The sequence below is a fragment of the Copidosoma floridanum genome, unplaced genomic scaffold (genome assembly GCF_036245765.1).
Source record: "Copidosoma floridanum isolate Cflo_tuat_1 unplaced genomic scaffold, Cflo_Japanese_pri ptg000011l, whole genome shotgun sequence".
NCBI lineage: Eukaryota > Metazoa > Arthropoda > Insecta > Hymenoptera > Encyrtidae > Copidosoma > Copidosoma floridanum.
This window is the reverse complement of record NW_028321888.1, coordinates 3,065,893-3,084,048: the sequence shown is the minus strand read 5'-3', so window position 1 is coordinate 3,084,048 and position 18,156 is coordinate 3,065,893. Positions and strand designations below refer to the sequence as shown.

The following is an 18,156-nucleotide window of genomic DNA, read 5'->3' as shown; positions in this document are numbered from 1 at the left end:
GCTGTTTGGTTGCTCAGTTGACAGTATAGGTAAGTGCGCCAGGTTAATATGTCACTGCGTACCCGAACAGCGCATATCCAAAATATTTACTTCGGGATTCGGGATGTAAATTTTTCTAAGATCTAGAATTAAGAAGAACAGTGGTGCTACATCAAGACTATCGTTGTATGCAGTGTATACTTCGAGATTCTTGATGTCATCACTATCGATGTTGGATTTCCGTATGTATACTATATTGCATGTGTTTAATGCTAATAGGTTGTAATTAAAGTTGATAATAATTGGATAGGATAACGTAAGCCAACGTTGACGTGTAGTTAATAAATTTTTTTTGCGTGCAATTGCCAATTTCGTGTAAACACAGCATACCAAATTCAGTATTGTTTAGAATTAAAAAAAAAAAATTTGTTTTAGTATGGTACGTTGAACCGCGTTGAACGTGCACTTAATGGAAAAAAATAGAAACATTTTACAAATTTCGAAACTACAACCTCATTTTATATAATATGAAAAAAACTTTGTAGCTATCTGAAAACATAACATTGTTTATGCAATTATGTTAGATTTTGATAGACACTAGCGTTTTTGCATATGAATATATTTTTTTAAGAATTTGTGTACTCATTTAGTTGAGCAAGAAAACATGGAAATTGATTGATAAGAGTAGATCAGAAATAAAAGATTCAGAGGAAAAAAGAGAACATAATTTTATCAATATAACAACAATATAAAAATGTACCTTACAAAAAAATTATAAAAGATTACAGTTTTTAAAATAAGTACTCTACTTAAGGAAAAAATGCATGCGGTATAAAATAATTAGCTTAGACTGACAGAAGCTTGAATCTGCTCTTGGCGCAATCAAAACATGCTTTTGGCCATCCAATTTCTAACTCGTGAAACAAGCAAGCATACAAGCGAGCAAGCGTTGATGGTATATAGATTCACACAATGATGTGTCTATCTTTTATTCGCGTTTGTACGGACTTTCGTATTCGAGTCTGATGTGTACAATGCAAGTTCTTCCACTTCTACTGGTCTACCAGTCAGTTCTCCAATTCTTCATAATATAATGTATAGTCTAGGAGACGTAGCTTGAAGCCTACATTGCTCCTATTACAGTGAAAACTCTATACATTACGTTGTTGAGGTCGCCGATCACAGGAGAAATAGTAAAAAAGTACCTCTACTTCGGCTTCATTGCGAAAATCGCGGTTTCATAGAGACGCTTATATTTCACTAACGATAAGTTGAATCGCCAAACAGCTCATCATCATTGGAAAGATGAGCCAAAAATACGCTTAAAAGAATTGTTTACTCGATTTTGACCAACATGAAATCTTGAGTAAAACTGCCGTGAAAAAGTTAATGCAAAACTCCAAGAGATGGAGGATATATGTACGTATATAGTAGTGGATGGCCAGCAGCAGCAGTTCCCCCACCACTCGTGCGTGCGCTCTTGCCTCTTTGATAGCTCAGGAGAGAGAGAGAGGAGCGTCTAAACGGTGTGGAGAAAAAGAAAAGTATATAGCAGCTTGGGCCGATTACAGCAGAAATTTCAGTTTTCTTTGGCGGTGCGCGTCTGCAAAAATATAATAAGTTCCGTAACATTTTTGTAAGGGAAAGAAATCTATTTTTAAGAGACAGTGTGTTATCACGTTATCGATGATTTTCTATCGATTGCAAATGGCCCCAAGTGAGACTTTTTTGGGATGAAAAAAAAATTTTTCGACAAATACTGTTACAATTCATTAATTTTATTAATCACAATTGACTTTATGTTGTATTTTAAACCAGCTTGTTTAAAAATTTGATATTCATTAATAATGTACTAAATAAAGACAGTAAAGTAATTATTTATTTACTTATTTACTTATTAATAAATAATAAAATAAAATGAATCAATACTTATACATATTTTCCCGTGATTGTTCGTGGTAGAATGATAGTAACTTACAGTTTATAAAAACTGCAGCAATAAACTGTCAAATGTTTTTGTTTTTCTTCCATCAAGTAACCGTTTAACGTACCATACTTCAACAAATTTTTTTTTTTAATTACTTAAAAAAACAAATTAAGTATATTGTGTTAGATAGTAAGAATACTGCGATTACACGCAAAAACAATTTGTCAAGTATAACGATATTTATCAACTTTTATTACAATCTATTCGTTACCAATTTTAGGGTAGTAGTTCATGCAATGACAAGATAATGAAATGTCTCACAAACTTTTATATGTATTACTAGGTATATTTATGATCAACTGTTGAAATTTCAGAAGGCCCAGCGGTACCGAAACGAAAATATAGCTTTTAAAAGTTCAAAGTTATAACACCCGTATAATATAAACAGTAGTTTGGAGATTACTATATTTACTGATTAGTCCAAAAATAAAACAAATATTTCTACAAAAAACTAATAGCGTACTCATTATATTCATGGCATCAAATAAAATTACTCAGCCGTATACTTGCTGTAAATAATCTTGATTTGTCTGGTGATTGCAGAAAAAAAATTACAAAAAAAATATTATTATACATATATACATTTAAATATCAAAACACAACTCAAAATTAAAAGACGTATTCTACAACTAATTCAGTTTAGTGGATTATCCAATCTGTTATTTATTATAATGTCGAATGATACAATTTCATAAATAAAACACTTGACAAAATGAAAAAAAAACTCCCGCCCTCACTTATCGCTATTTAATTCGCCATCAATTATTACAACGCATTGTTATCTGTCAATTGCATAATTATATACTTCAAATATTGAGGGAAAGAACTTGTTCTTTTCTTGTTATTAATCGTGTTTAGGGGTTCCTTCTCTGTGTGGGATGATTCTTTGCAATTCTTGGTGGTTGCGTTGAAGCGCCGGTGAATAATCCTTTAGCTAGAGGTTGGTTTTAAGTCCACTGTCTTAGAACGATTTCTTATCTTTTCGTTCAAAGATACGTATTCGTCAATATGTTAAGGCAAATTCGAGGAAAATCTCTGCAAATTTTAACCTTGGTGCGAAATCACGTCGTGGCCTAAGTCGCATTGACCCGCACTCCTTGCCTTACACTTCCTCGGTCAACTCCTCGCCTCTCAGCTAATTGCGAACTGAGCTCTCTTCTTCTCCTCAAATTTCTCTTTCCCTCAGTTATTTTCGATTTTTCCTTCTCCGTTCTCCGTCTTTTCTTCTATTCTGTTTTGGCTTATTTATTCTCTTTTTTTTCTACTCTCCTTCCCTGCTTCTTCCACACTCTCCTAACCCTCTAATAGTTCTCTATCTCCTGTTCTCTCTTTCTCCTAACTTTTGCTCGTTTACTACTTCTATTAGATCGTATCACACTTGAAATGTTTCTCGCGCCTCTGTGACCGATTTATCCGGTCACAATGTTTAAATCGTACTAACGTCACGCGCTTAAAATTTTTGAAAATTGTCTACTGTTCACTCTACATCTGAATTTGAGATGTAATACTACCTCTAATTATAAAAGCCAAGAAACGAAATTTAGTTGTTTTCGATCCACACAAATGATAAAAAATGGCTATTTTGATGTTTTTTTCTTGGATACTTTGATACATAATAATGAACAATGCATATTTTTTTCAGCAAGGCCTTCGGTATGGATTTCGTGTTATAAAATCCAGAAGTCGGAACTTAAGTGTTTTCGTCTCATGCAAATGTTGGAAAATCGCCGTATAATTCCCCACTTTTTGGTTTTTTCTATAATTTCGATTTTGATACATTGTTTCCAAAATAATAAACAATGTTTATCATTTTACGTAGGACCTTTGTTCTGAATTTTGCCTTATTAAATCCAATTGCAGGGTAAGGTTTGGTTTAAAAAGTCTTAAAGAATTAAGGTAGATCGCGAAACGAGACATCTTCTGTTTTCTACTAGAGTGCATATCATTGCTTCAGGTAGTAGTGACAACCTCTAGGTGTATCGCGAGTAAGTGCATCGTGGTTCAGCACAGAAGCCGCTCCGAACGGTTCAAACCTCGATCTCTCGCTCGAAGATATTTGTGACCCCTTTTGCTCGGGTTTGACCTGACTTATAGTGCGAGTTTCTTGCCACGTACTCCTGACAATTATTTTGCCCCGCGGCTCACCCACGTGCCCTATGTCTATCCAGGGTTGTTAATCGCAAGTTTAGACCCAAATAATATGTTGCGCCGATGTTACACTCTAATTTCGAGGGGGAGCTGAAAGAATAATTTAAAATTTTGAGGGGTGACAAGGAAGGACAGGAGGGTTGATGAACGAATCTAGTCTTGCAACTTTTTGATATATATATATATATATATATATATATATATATATATATACTAGTGGGGCTAACGCCCCCCTGCGCGCTCCGCGCACCAACCCCCCACTAACAGATTGAGTAGACAAATTAACGACATTACTCGTGTATTTATCAATGCAGGCTGAAAATTAGTTCACAACAGCAGAATACGTGACTCACAAAGGAGTTGATAAAACATATGATTAACTTAACATAATTAAATTAACATAAATATTAATTTTCCAATAGTATTTTAAAATAAAATTAGAGAGGGTCTTCCATTACACGAATTAAAATTAAAAGTAAATGCTATAGTAGTCTTAATAAGAACTTTAAATATATCAGACGGTCTCTGTAGAGGCACAAGATTAAAAATAACAAAATTATTTAAGTATATTATAGAAGCAGAAATAATTATGGGAGAAAAAAAAGCAAAGTTTATATTCCTAGAATAACATTGAATACTGGCACCTTATTATCATTACCTTTTGTCTGCTGTAGAAAACAGTTTCCCTTTGTATTAGCATGTTTTATATTTATTAAAAAATCAGAAAAACAGAGTTTTGATTCTTTAGGATTGTATATTAAAAAACCTTTATTCTCTTACGGACAATTATACGTTGCTTTATTAAGATGTAAGAATCCAAAAAGAGTTTTTATCCAAATTGCATCCGAGAATAAATCAGAAATTAAAAATGTTGTTTGGCTAGAAATTTTTCAGTAATTAAAAAATATGTAACTTTAAAGATCATCACATTAAAACAGACGTATGTTAATTCATAAAAACCATGAAAAACAAAGATGAGAAAAATGTGGAGAGGGTTTTAAAAGAACAGATGGGTTAAAATGAGACATAAAAGGTCACAACATTAAGCTAACAGAATGAATTATTGTTTTAAAAGCTTAACTGTGTTTGTCTATTTAATTATACCTCTTTCTGAATTCTGTCTTTAAATTAATAAAGTCCTCAAGTAATCAAGAATTTTATATTTGGGTAAAGTAGACATGGACTAGAAAGAGATTTGAAATGTAAAAGTTCTATCAAGTTAAACAAATAATGGTACTTCAGAGACACATAGTGAGTAAGGGGAAGCGAATAGACAGAGGGAGACCTATGATCAGTGACTTAAAAAACCCCTAAGAACGAGGTACGACTTAGGTACTAAATTGCGTATATTTTTTAACATTTATAATGGTAAAACATTAGATAAATAAGTATTTTATTGGGAGGGAGAAGGGGAGTGAGGGAGAGCGGGGGGGAGCTCACTCAAATATAATTTGATTAAAAATGACGTTAAAACAAGCAAATAACTACGTAAATCGAGGGGTAGCTGAGGGGGAGCGGGGGGGGGGGGGGCGTGAGGGGCTGATACTCACTTTCGTCAATACATCTATATAATATACGGAGATGTATATATATATTGTGACGTGGCGAATCAAAGGTGTGTATAAGCACGTCACAGAGCCCTTATCATCGCGAATAAACAGCGAGAGTCTCAAAGATAGCTCTTTTTTTCCCTCGTGTATGTGACTTACTAAGTATAACACGCGGAATTTCGATACAAGGCCCGGAGGCCGTAATAATACAAACAATCTAAGAGCTCGGCTTGACTCTCCCTCCCATGGTCCTACAAAAGCACCTTATGAGATGAGAAATATCATGAAAGTAGGCTGTAGGTCCGTGAGCAATAGCTGTCAGTGTATTGGGAGATAGCTTGGTAGCGGTGGTCGACCGGTGAGGCCGTGTCGGGTGGTGTGTGTGGCAGACCGTAGAGAGTACGTTGCGCCTGCGTGGCGAGACAAGGATAGACACTTGGGCTCGCTGCGAGGCTGGTACTGGTGCTGCACGACGTGGCAACGTTAGACTCTCGCCTGCCGAGCCACTAAATAGCCGCAACACTGCAAGCTAGTGCCAACACACAACCTCTACGACGTTAACCAGGTCGTCCAAGCTCTCCACTGCTCGTGACACACGCAGCATCGCCGGGAACAAGACGATTAGTCCGGCCGAAATATTGAACTGGTAGGTGACACCAGGTTATCTTAGTGCTGTGCATGCAGTGAGTGAAAGTGGTCCTCCCATAACTACCCATCACTAAATGTTTAAATAGAGTCAACCCGAAGCACCCCTACGGAAGTTATTTACGTATAGCAATACATAGATTAGTAAGCCACATCATAGGAAGCGTCCTCGTGGTGTGCCACTAGAATCTTATATTTCAGTAATTAGGTGGATTTTTATAAACACTCAGTTCACAACTAGACGCAAAGTATTATTTTTAGTTGGAAGTGCGCCGTGCTGATTGTAGTGGCAGCAGACTAGTGCCGTTACATAGGTCATAAAAAGCTAGTCCACGATACTTGCTATATTGCACTACATGCTGCTGCAGTCAGCACTGTACACTGCCAGCTGAATCCCGGTCCCTTTCCCTAGTAGAATCTAAATATCTTACTAATATATAAAGCTAAGTCGCTAAAACCGTTGTAATCGCTAACCGCGAAAACTATTGAACCGATTTTGCTGAAATTTTGAACACTGATTCATGATACTTCCTAGATGGTTTTAGTATAGTTTTTATCTTAAAAAATTTAATAACAATAGCAATAAATGAGCTCAAAGTTTTGCAAAAACACGCCAGCTTTCCACTTTAGTTCAGTAAAATCCGCTAGGTGGCGTCGACATAAAATCGAAGCTACTCGCAACATAATTGAATAAGTGTGATTATAATAGGCTGGAGCGTCTCCATAGTGTTGTAGTCGAGCTTCGGCAACTCAACGAGCTGTATTGAGAATGCAGATAATAGTCTTGCAGCTGGGTATCCCGGTTACGGACGACACTCTTCTCTAAGGGGAAAGGGACCTAAGTGTCCATTCACCCTGAATCTCGACGAGTGCGATCAAAAGAAACAAAATTAATTCCAACCGATGCGGTCTTTGCCAGAATACCAGGAGACATATCTAGCCAGAGCACAATCTGCACCAACTCTTCAGAGTTGTGTGGCAGTCCCTCCATCCCACCTGGTGCAGTTAGAGAATTTGTGGCTTCAAATGTAAGCAAGGAAAAACAGCTCTGAGGGGCACGGGCAGCAACAACGGCTACCTTCTTGGTCGTCGCGTCCTCAATGCGCTTACCCACATGTTCCCGTCTAAAAATGAGCAGTTGGTTATCCGGGGGACGACCCGAGACGAGATATTCTTTGGTCAGCGGCGTACCTCCCTCCATCACAGTCTCCGTACATCGAGACTCCCAGGGTAAGAATCAAGTCTCCGTACATCGAGACTCCCAGGGTAAGAATCAAGCAACCGTAGCAAGCTCTTCATCATTAGGAATAATAATAAAGAATAGCCTGGAAGTTTCACCACTGGCGCTTTTTAGGGCCATTATAAGTATTTACGTTCCCTACTTAACCATCAATTTCATCGGTTCTTTTTAGGGGCCACCTTAGTGTAAACTACCTTGCCAACAAATACATTTTTATTACCATTTCCGGAAGCGATTCGTCGACCAAAAGACTATATAAACTAAAGACGGGCACTATTAAACCAAGTCAGCTATTCACTGGCAGACGTCACCTGCGGAGTTGTTCTTTGCAAGCCTGGAAAACCCGGTGACCGACGACTCTATATTACCCTCTTAACTCTAAGCATTTAACCAGGAATCACTGATCCTCTCCAAGGTCTGCGCTGGGCAAACCTATAACAGCTATGAAGGAAAAAAAAATTGAGCCAACGGGACCGCCTCCGCTGGACAAGTATCACTAACCAATCTCCCCATCTAAGATCACCAAAACAACTGAATCTGCAAATAAAAAAGGTGCTTTAGACACCAACGTCTTCGACGTTATACCGGGAGACGTTGGGAAAGAGCACTACAACTAGCCCCAAAGCTTCGGACTTAGTAATTTTTCTCCCAATCAGTCTGGGTCTTCAACAGTAAGCCAGAGAAGATTACCCTGAGGTATCCAAGCAGTCACAATTCCTGTTAACTGCAGTCAAGAAAGAGTTAACTTAGGAAGCTCACCGGTCTTTTTTAGGGCCATCGGACGTCGAACTACCTAGCCAGCAAATGTATTAAAATTAACAAAGTTGACTGAAAATAGCCTTTAGGGGTCATAAAAGTCGTAAGCATGCCATTAGCCGCAAAAGGGTATATTGGAAAGAAAACTTCAAATGTGTCTAATGAATTCAATTTGAGGCGTCAAGAAACTGACGCAGAATATTTATCGAGATTCAAACAGCAGCGTCAAAATCAACAACTAAAGAGTCCATTACGTGAAAGATCAGCTTTTCATTGTACCCTCACAGCAATCTCTGAAATCTTTAAAGATCCTACTTCAGATTTTTAAATAAGTAGAAAATGTATTTTTGTTTTTGTGGCAATAAAAATGTTGGGTTTAAGGTCCAGGACTTTGTTGCTCTGGTAATAAAATTGTGAGATATGAGAAAATACAATTTTTTTTAAATATAAATTTTTTGGGGGTTTAAAATCTTAACAGCTTTAAAAAATAGCCCTTTTCGTGAATTGCACAGAAGAAACTGTAAATTAACAACTTCTTATAGCCATCGATTATTTTATGGCATAAAGAACGCACGGTACTTTTCAGCATTTTTATTTTTTTTAATTTTTACACCTTATTATTTGACCAAATAAACTATATGGATTCCGAAAAAATATGTTTTTAATAAGAAGATTTTTGTTCTAAGATGTATCGGGAATATGTGTAAAATTTTCTAACTAAAAATGTTTTACATTACATGTCAACACACTGCGGTGTTTTATTTAGTAAGTCTCGGGCGAAGCCGAGACGGGGGGCTGCTAGTAATATTATACTTAGTGTTGCTATAAATGACTAAAAAGATTAAGGTAAAACCCACACACATACGCTAGTCGTAATCCCCGGCTAGCGTATCACAATATATATATATATATATATATATATATATATATATATACACACTAGTGAGGCTCATGCCCCCCTGCGCGCACTGCGCGCCAACCCCCTAACTTCCGAATTTTATAAGAAATTTATAAAATTATTTTATAAGAAATACAATTTTACAATTTTTGTGTATTTATTCTTATTTATTTTTAACTTTTTCAGTTACACAGTAAAGTAATTGTTGGAAAATGATATATATTGGAATATGATAAATTTGACGTCACCACATCAAATTTTTGGTGGGAATTTCTGATTCCTGATACATTAAGTTATCTTAAAACATTCAAGTTATCTGAAATAAAAAAATTTAAACTTTTTAATAAAATCCAATATTCTATTCATGTTAATTAATGATATTAAACATATTTTTACTTACAGTTTTGTGAATGCTTTTATAATGTCTTAATAATCAATCATTTCTTCAAAATTTTTTTCCACATTCTGAGCATACTATATTATCATCAGACTGATGAGTCATTTCATGTCGTCGTAAATGTGTTTGTCTCTTAAATTTTTTCCCACAGATAATACACGTTAAAAATTTACCATTTTTATGTTCCAATGTATGTCGCAAATAATGACTTTTTGATTTTACGATGATGTTACATTCTTTACATTCAAAAAATAAATTCTTATACTTCTTTTCATGATCCATTAATTTTTCCTCATTACCAAAAACATACGAGCAATATTCACATTTACGTAAGTTAATTATTCTGAAAAAAAATAATATTGTATATATCTTACATTGTTCGAAAAAACTTTTTTGAGATTTATAAGTATTTTTTTTTTTTATAATAATTAGTACATACTTACTTATCCATTTGACTATTTAAATTTATAATTCTTAATTCTTTCAAAGGTGTACTAAAAATATTTTTTACGGAATAATTTTGAGAAATTAGCAGAATAATGAGCGTACACAAAATTGAATGTAGCGTCAGATGTTGTCAAATATTATTTAGGTGATGTAGTTTTTTATAACCAATTAGACAGTTGTAGATAAAATTTTTTCGACGTTATATTACATATTTCATCATAATTTTGTATTCCATAATAGTAAATCATGTCTAAAAGATATAATGAAAACAGCTTTGATTTTCAATTATCAAAAAAAAAAAAAGTTTCATTCACTTCTACAGATGATTTAAAATCTAAATTTAAAATTGGTGATAAGTCAGCGTAAGTTTTCAATTACAAATATATAAACAATCCTTAAGAAATAAGTACGATTACACAAGATTTTAATTATTTTTAAGCGTTAAGTTTTCTGACATGATATTTTTCATTACTAGCAGTACATACAATAAATATATAAGATAAACAAAAGCATGATAAAGTCAATAAGATAATAACCTTTGAATCTTTATTTTTACGCGTCTTTTAAATATTGTTTTTTAATCGGTTTTTATATTGTTTTATACGGTTCATATTAAAAAATAAAGTTTTACCCCAACGATTTTAGTGAATAAATTTAATAGTTGTGTTGTGTAGATTAAGAAAAGGAATGTTACTTAAAATGAGATACTTTTTAGAAGTTAAATTGTAACTGTTGCTTAAATTTCATTTAAATTGTTGTATAACTTAAAATGGATGAAGTAAAAGGTAAAAAAAAAAAATTTTATTGTATTATTTTTTTTATAAATGAAACAAACATTTAATAAATAATAAACTGTACCAATAAAATTATAGATTACATTCAGTATGATGAAAAATACTTGGAATATTTAATAAGTCTAGAAAAAACAGACACCGTTGATAAAATAACAAAAAAATTACATAAACAAAACTTTAGATCTGGAATGGTAAAAAAAAAAAAAAAGTTTATAGAGGACCAAAAAAAATAATAACAATGATATCAGGCAAATAAAGACATAAGAATTTTACTATTCATTATACATTTAATTAAAACTATTATTATTTATGCATTTGTTATTATAAAAAACTGATATTACTTTTTAGAACGATTGTTGCTTTTATTGAAGAAATTTCTGATGAACAAACTTTTACAAACAAAGCAAGCAATACTGAATTTAGGTTAAAGAAAATCTTACTCAATAATAATGATGGCTCTAAAATTCAATGTAATATTTACAATGACAATATTAAATTGTTTAGTTATTATTATTGATTATGACAATATTATTATTTGGTTTCAAAATATTGTTAACTTCATATAAATTGGTTTTTCAACGTACTTAGTTGTATAAATAATGATGTTTTGCGCAACAACCCCCTATAAATCAATTTGTGACTTTAAATTTCTTCTTGACGATAAAATAAATCATGGCAATAAGACAGTTTTGTCCAAAGATAGGTAAAGACGGTATGATCATGGTCAGGTTGTAAAAAAGTGGTGTGGGGAGGCGGTGCCATGAAAAAATTCGTGGGGGTCAGTGGGAGGGCCATAGGGGGTAGGTGGGGGAATGTGGGATGTTTTGAGAAAAAATACTATACAATATTTCCATGTGATTTGGTAGGAATGTGGTAATAGACTTTAACACATTCACAGGGCTGGCAAAATGCAACGTTACAAAATGCTAACAAAAAAAGTCAGCCCACCAAAAACTTTATGCTTACAAAGAAACCAAGGGATCCAGTAAATCGAAATACAATTGATTGTATTTAAGTTAAGCCGATTATAGTATTGTGCAGTAATCTGTAACTATTTAATTAAATATTAGAACATACATTGTTATCATCCCATGAAGCCATAAATGGTTGAACCCCCTGGCTTGAATAAAGACTTACACCATACTTCTATACTATTCATATAATATTTTGTGGGGGGTCGGTGGGGGGCCATGAAAAAATGTGTGGGGAGTCGGTGCGGGGCTGTGGGGGGTTTTGAGAAAAACTACGAAATGTCTAAATAAGCTAGAAAATAACGGATTTTTACCTTATATTGTGGGGGGGCGGTGGGGGGAAAATAGGGGGTGGTTGGGGGTTTGTGTGGAATGCCCCACTGAGTTAACTATATAATATTGGAAGATATATGTGTGTGTGTGTGTGTATATATACTTTTTGTAAGGATATATTTACTTGTAATTAGTATAAAAACAGACTATCGAACTAATCTGACGACCACAAAACATTCACATCTGCCGGGGTGCCCTAAAATTATCTTGGCTCATATGAATCTTACGTTCTTATTTTCTAAATAAATAGTGATGAACCTATTAAAATGCTTGATTTTTTAGAGCCAAGTGCCTATTCTACTATATATCAATTATCTCGATCTCAATAGTTACTTGCTCGATGCTTTGAAATAAACCAGCCTTCGTTTAGTATAAGTTGTCACTGCGCGCTATCACATACTGATCAAGCTCTATTCTACTGTCATTAAATTAAAATAAATTTTATACCGTTACCATTAAACACTTTCGTTGTTTTAGTAATATAGTTTTAGTAACATTAATAGTAGCCATGTCATACAATATTGAAATAGTAATCTGCCCTGTTGTTATGATTTTTTCCGCCATCTAAAGTTATGCTGCTGTTCAAGCAGTTTGCTAGTTCAACTAATGACTTTAGAACTCTAATACACTAGTAATAAATACACTAGTCAAACTAACTTTAGAACTAGACTAAAATAACGAATAATGTTGTTATTACATAAAATCTTTTTGTAAATCAATGATTCATAAAGTACAAAATCCAATACTTTATTGCCTTGAAATTGAAACAGTGTTATTTTAAACTGATTTATTACTTGAACAATTTTTACTTGACCTAAAATATCCCTGTTTAGGATTAATCACACCAAAAATGTATTTTTACATGTATTTATAACTTTTTGTACTACTGAGACTTATCTTGATTTGATAAAGGTTGAGTCCGATACAATGGTTTTAGTGACTAAGACGGTTTAAGGTGCTTATTACTAAAATTAGTAAACACTTTTTGTTTCACAAATATACCATGAAACACCCTGAGTGTTAAAATTATTCTTTTTGTACAAGTATTCCTCACAGATAGTTTGATGTCATTAGCTTCTGGTTTATTTTCTGGTTGTATGTCGTGGTTCTAAAACTTGAGCTCAGAAGTACAAAGCAGTAGAACACAATGCTATTTGTATGACGTACGACATGGTGTTTTTTTTTATTGCAAGCAAAATTTAAGTCTTGTCTAAACTCTGCTACAAAAGTGCTTTTATGAGGGATTCAAGCTGTAAATTTTAGTTCTATTAAAAGAACTTTGAACTTTTTTTCATAACTTGTGGTCATTAAAATGTATACTTTTGTGAAATTTCAGCCTAAGTTTATTATCTGTATATAAAAAAAAAAAAATGTTTTTCACCCCTAAAAGTCTATCTTTTGTCTCTCTATTCGCTGTGAGGATGAAGACCAGCAGCGCTCCAGCGGATTTTTCCAAAAGTGTCGTGAGCAGATTGTTGTGCCGTTGTTTCATAGATCAGTATAAATGTTCGAATTTTGAAGATCGGCAAATGTTTAACAAAACGCGCGTCTTATTTTCTTCATCATCATATATCGCTAATAAAAAAGTAACTATCGGTGGCTTGCGAGACTTTTTGTTTTTTGCGCGTTAAACTTCACTTTCCTTGGGGCTTTAGAACAGAACGGACGTGTCACGATATTAGCAATCTAACCTAGAGCTTTGGATCGTTATATTTTTTCCTTCGACGTCTCATCGTCATCGACGAAAAAGTTTCTACCGTCTCCCAACGAGATCAAACGAGGGCGCTCACTACACTTCATCATCGTCTCCCCGCGAGACTCAAATTATTTCGTGGCGACGAAAATGCGGTCCTGCCTGGCCAGCAGACCCGAGAAAGCCGAGCGCCAGCTTGCATAATCAGACTCTCCCCCTTGGGAAGCTTTCGAAGCTCACGACTTTAAGGTACATTTTCACCTCATGCAACATACACATGTTCACATACATACTCACAAGAACGATCGCTATATCGGTTATTATTAACGACTGTATCACATTCTTGTATATTAACACGAACAATAAAACAGGTTTTTTACCGAAAGGTTTTTTCCTGTAATGAATATCTTTTATTTACATCACTACTAACAACTCATAAAATAACCAATAAACAATATTAATATTGAGAGCGACGCTTACCCCTAAGGTCTTACTCTCATTGCGACATACAAATTGAAATTTAAATAGTCGCCCACGCTACAGCCGTGATACATACGGACTCGGTGACATGAATATTCATTGCAATTAATTGAGAGCTCGTGGTACTCTGCACTTATAGTATATAAAAGTTTGTGTAATGAGTTTTCCATAAAAAAATTTTTGACCTATCACAGTGCTGTGTATCACCAACAAATATGAAAGGCGATGATGCAGATGACACAAAAAGGTTATGGGCATATACATGTGTATGTATGTGTGAGTCTCTCTGTGTGTAGTTGTCGATTGCAGCCGCTGTGCCGACGACGACGACTGTACACAATGTACACTTTGCTTTTTGTAACTAAAGCAAAGACATACTAGAGTTACCTGTCAGCCAATCATTAAATTTTTCATGAATAACGTATTGCATTAACTTTTATGTATTTAAATTGCAAAGTGCGACGAGCTCTCAATTAGTTACAATAAATATTTATGTCGCCAAGTCCGTACGTATCACGGCACAACAATTGGCTCCCGACACGTTTAGGTCTTAAGAAAAATCCACTGGAGCGCTGCTGGTCTCCATCCTCACAGCGAACAAACTCACAAAGGGTTCTAACTATTGTCCTCTTCTTACCTGTAATATGCTGAAATATCATACTGTCAATACTCTGTTACATGTTTTTTTTTTTTCAATCCAGCACTTCTCCAGCCTACCCATTTAATAATCTATTGTGAAAAATTTAAGTACAGTTATTCCTGCGAATGTTTTAAATTGAAATTGGTGACTAAAATAATGCAACTTGATGTAAAATCCACGTAATCCGTTAATAATGGAAGGTTTTAATCTATGTCACATCTCTTATATTTTTCCGTTTCATATTGTGATTTGTATTATACTATAAAAAAAATTTTTAACAACTCAATGTATCTTAATTTCTTTTGTAGTTGATGGTGGTCACAGAGCTATCATATTTTCCCGGTTAGGTGGCGTACAAGAAGACATCAAGCCAGAAGGATTGCATTTTCGTATTCCATGGTTCCATTATCCAATCATCTATGACATCCGAAGTAGACCAAGAAAAATTTCTTCGCCTACTGGGTCTAAAGATTTACAGATGGTAAATATCTCTTTAAGAGTATTATCTCGTCCTGATGAACGCACGCTACCTTCGATGTACCGCCAGCTTGGACTTGATTATGATGAGAAGGTAATTATTAACTACATCTACGACATTAAAAGGTATAATTTTTCCACTACCGCTATCACTACCTGAAAAAGCTATGGCTACGGACAGCTAATACATGCATGTGAAGCTATAAAGTACTTAAGTGGGAAAGAGCTACACGCAAGAAATTTTTGAACGGTTAGAGCTTGTGCGTTTTGTGACTGCTAGATTTCAAATACCTTCGAATCACTGGAGTACCGACTTCGACACGTCTTGGTCTAAAATACGTACTGTTCCATTTCAAAACAAAGACAGACTGTAAGAAAGTACACATCAGCAGTGCTCGTGTCAAAGTTGGTACAATAATCGGGTAAAGTTAGCAAGTTCGGTACACGAAATTGCAAACTTCACTTAAACATTTTTTTTGTTAGATAATAACAATACAAATAACGTTAAGTTTCAACACCGGAACCAACAGGGCAAGATGGTTGAAAAAATGGTAAAAATCGCGTAAGTCATTTTTTTAGGGTGTACGGATAAACTATGCAATTGACAAATAAAGTGTAAGAATATAAAAAATTTGTATAAAAAATATGAAAATAAAAAGCTTTTTTGAGCTCCGACCGGTTCAGTATTTTGTAGTAAATTGCAAAAAATCACTTTTTAGTGACATTTTTTCGAAATTCCATAACTTTTGTTCTCTTGCATTTAAAGACTTAAATCTTTGACAGAATATGTGTTTTATAGACCTCAATACCCATACAAAATCTTAGCAAGATCGATATTATACTTTATAAGAGACTTTGAAATAACTGAAAAAGGTCCTTCCGAAAAATGTCCATAAAAAAAGTTTTGGGCCAACGTAGACCAATTTTTCAAACGTGTATTTGTTAATTAAAGTTGCTCTACAACATTCTGCAGTACCGTACCATTTGACCTAGCCGAAGTGTGAAAAAATTGATTTCAAAAAAAGGGAGCTTCCAGGGCCCAGTGGTGGGGGGCCGCCAAGCTCGAAATACGGCTATAGGAAAAATTTCGCAATATTTTGACTAAAATATTTTTTTTTTGTTTTCTTTCTTTTTAAAATCAAAAAGGCAGTTATAATAATGATATAATAATATATTTACTTAGTCTAATAATTTAATTATTCTTTGTTTCTGATTTATTCCGAAGTTTATAAAATGCTGAATTTCAAAAATATTGTTTTATTACTGTTGTTATTTGTATGCATGTGAGACATATGCTCAATTGTTAATAAATATATATCTATATCAGTATTATAGTTGCCTTTTCTGTTTTAAATTGTTAAGAAATTAGAAAAAAAATGTATTCAAAAATTTTGCGTTACTTTCCCTTTAGCCGAATTTTTAGTTCGGCGGCCCTCCATCATCAGACCACGGAAGCTCCTTTTTTAAAAATCAATTTTTTTCACATTTTGACAGAGTTAAACGTTACGGTATTGCAGAATGTTGTAGAGCAACTCTCAATTGACAAAAACACATTTGTCAAATTAGTCTTCGTTGGCCTAAAACTTTTTTATGGACATTTTTAGGAAGGACTTTTTTCAGTTTTTTCAAAAATTCTCAAACAGTATTACATAAAGTATTGAGGCCTATAAACCCCATATTCTGTCAAAGATTCAAGTCTTCATGTGCAACAGAACAAAAGTTATGGAATTTTGAAAAATTGCCCAAAAGAATGGTTTTTTGCAACTAACTAAAAAATAACTGGACCGATCGGAGCTCAAAAAAACCCATTATATTTGTATTTTTAATACGCATTTTTCATTTTATTAGACTTTATTTCTTAAATGCATAGCTTTTCTGTGAATAGCAAAATAGTAAATTTGACGATTTTTACCATTTTTTAAAACCATTTTGCCCTATTGAGATTGGCGTTTAAATTTAAAATGTTATTTGTATCGTTATTATCTAACAAAAAAAGTTTAAAAGTGAAGTTCACTACTTCATATTTTTTCGGGTCACGAATCAGCTGATTTCACCTGACTACAACCACCATTCAATGCATAGGCGAGCTGTGCAGTGACAAGAGTGGGGACGCCGAGGCTTAGAGTACGGCATGTCGGGGGCCAAACCTTGGGCTAGAGAGAGGCAAGTACAGCTTGAACTCTCTAGCGTCAAATGTTGGCTATAGTAAAGCCGAAGAGTATGGTGTATATACCTGTGTGTTAGTTGTTAATGTATATATATATATATATATATATATATATATATATATATATATATATATATATATATATATACGAGCACGATACTCGCGCCAGTGATCTCAAAAGCAGCAACGGAACAGCGCGCGGAATTCAAATTGGCTATATGGGCAAATCCACAAAAATCAGTTAACTAAAACCCAAGCTATTTAACCCAGTGAACCAGAGGGCAGAAAACTAATAACATATTAATTTTAGAGGTCAATAAACAAATAACCTCATAACCTAAAACCCAAGCTATTTAACCCAGTGAACCAGAGGGCAAAAAATTATTAACATAAGAATTATATAGGTCAATAAACAAATAACCACATAACCTAAAACCCAAGCTTTTTAACCCAGTGACCCAGGGGCAGTAAACTGATAACATACTAATTAAATAAGTCAATAAACAAAAAACCACGTAACCTAATACCCAAGCTATTTAACCCAGTGACCCGGG

At 34.1% G+C, this 18,156-nt stretch overlaps 1 protein-coding gene across 1 annotated transcript in view; it reads left to right on the top strand.

The window, feature by feature from the left end:
• Phb2 (prohibitin 2) overlaps positions 1–18,156 on the top strand; it is a 204,675-nt gene that overhangs the window by 15,849 nt on the left and 170,670 nt on the right. The window contains exon 2 of the mRNA XM_014363178.2: positions 15,267–15,529. Within this exon, the coding sequence (XP_014218664.2) occupies positions 15,267–15,529 (263 nt within the window). The remainder of the gene's footprint in view (positions 1–15,266; positions 15,530–18,156) is intronic.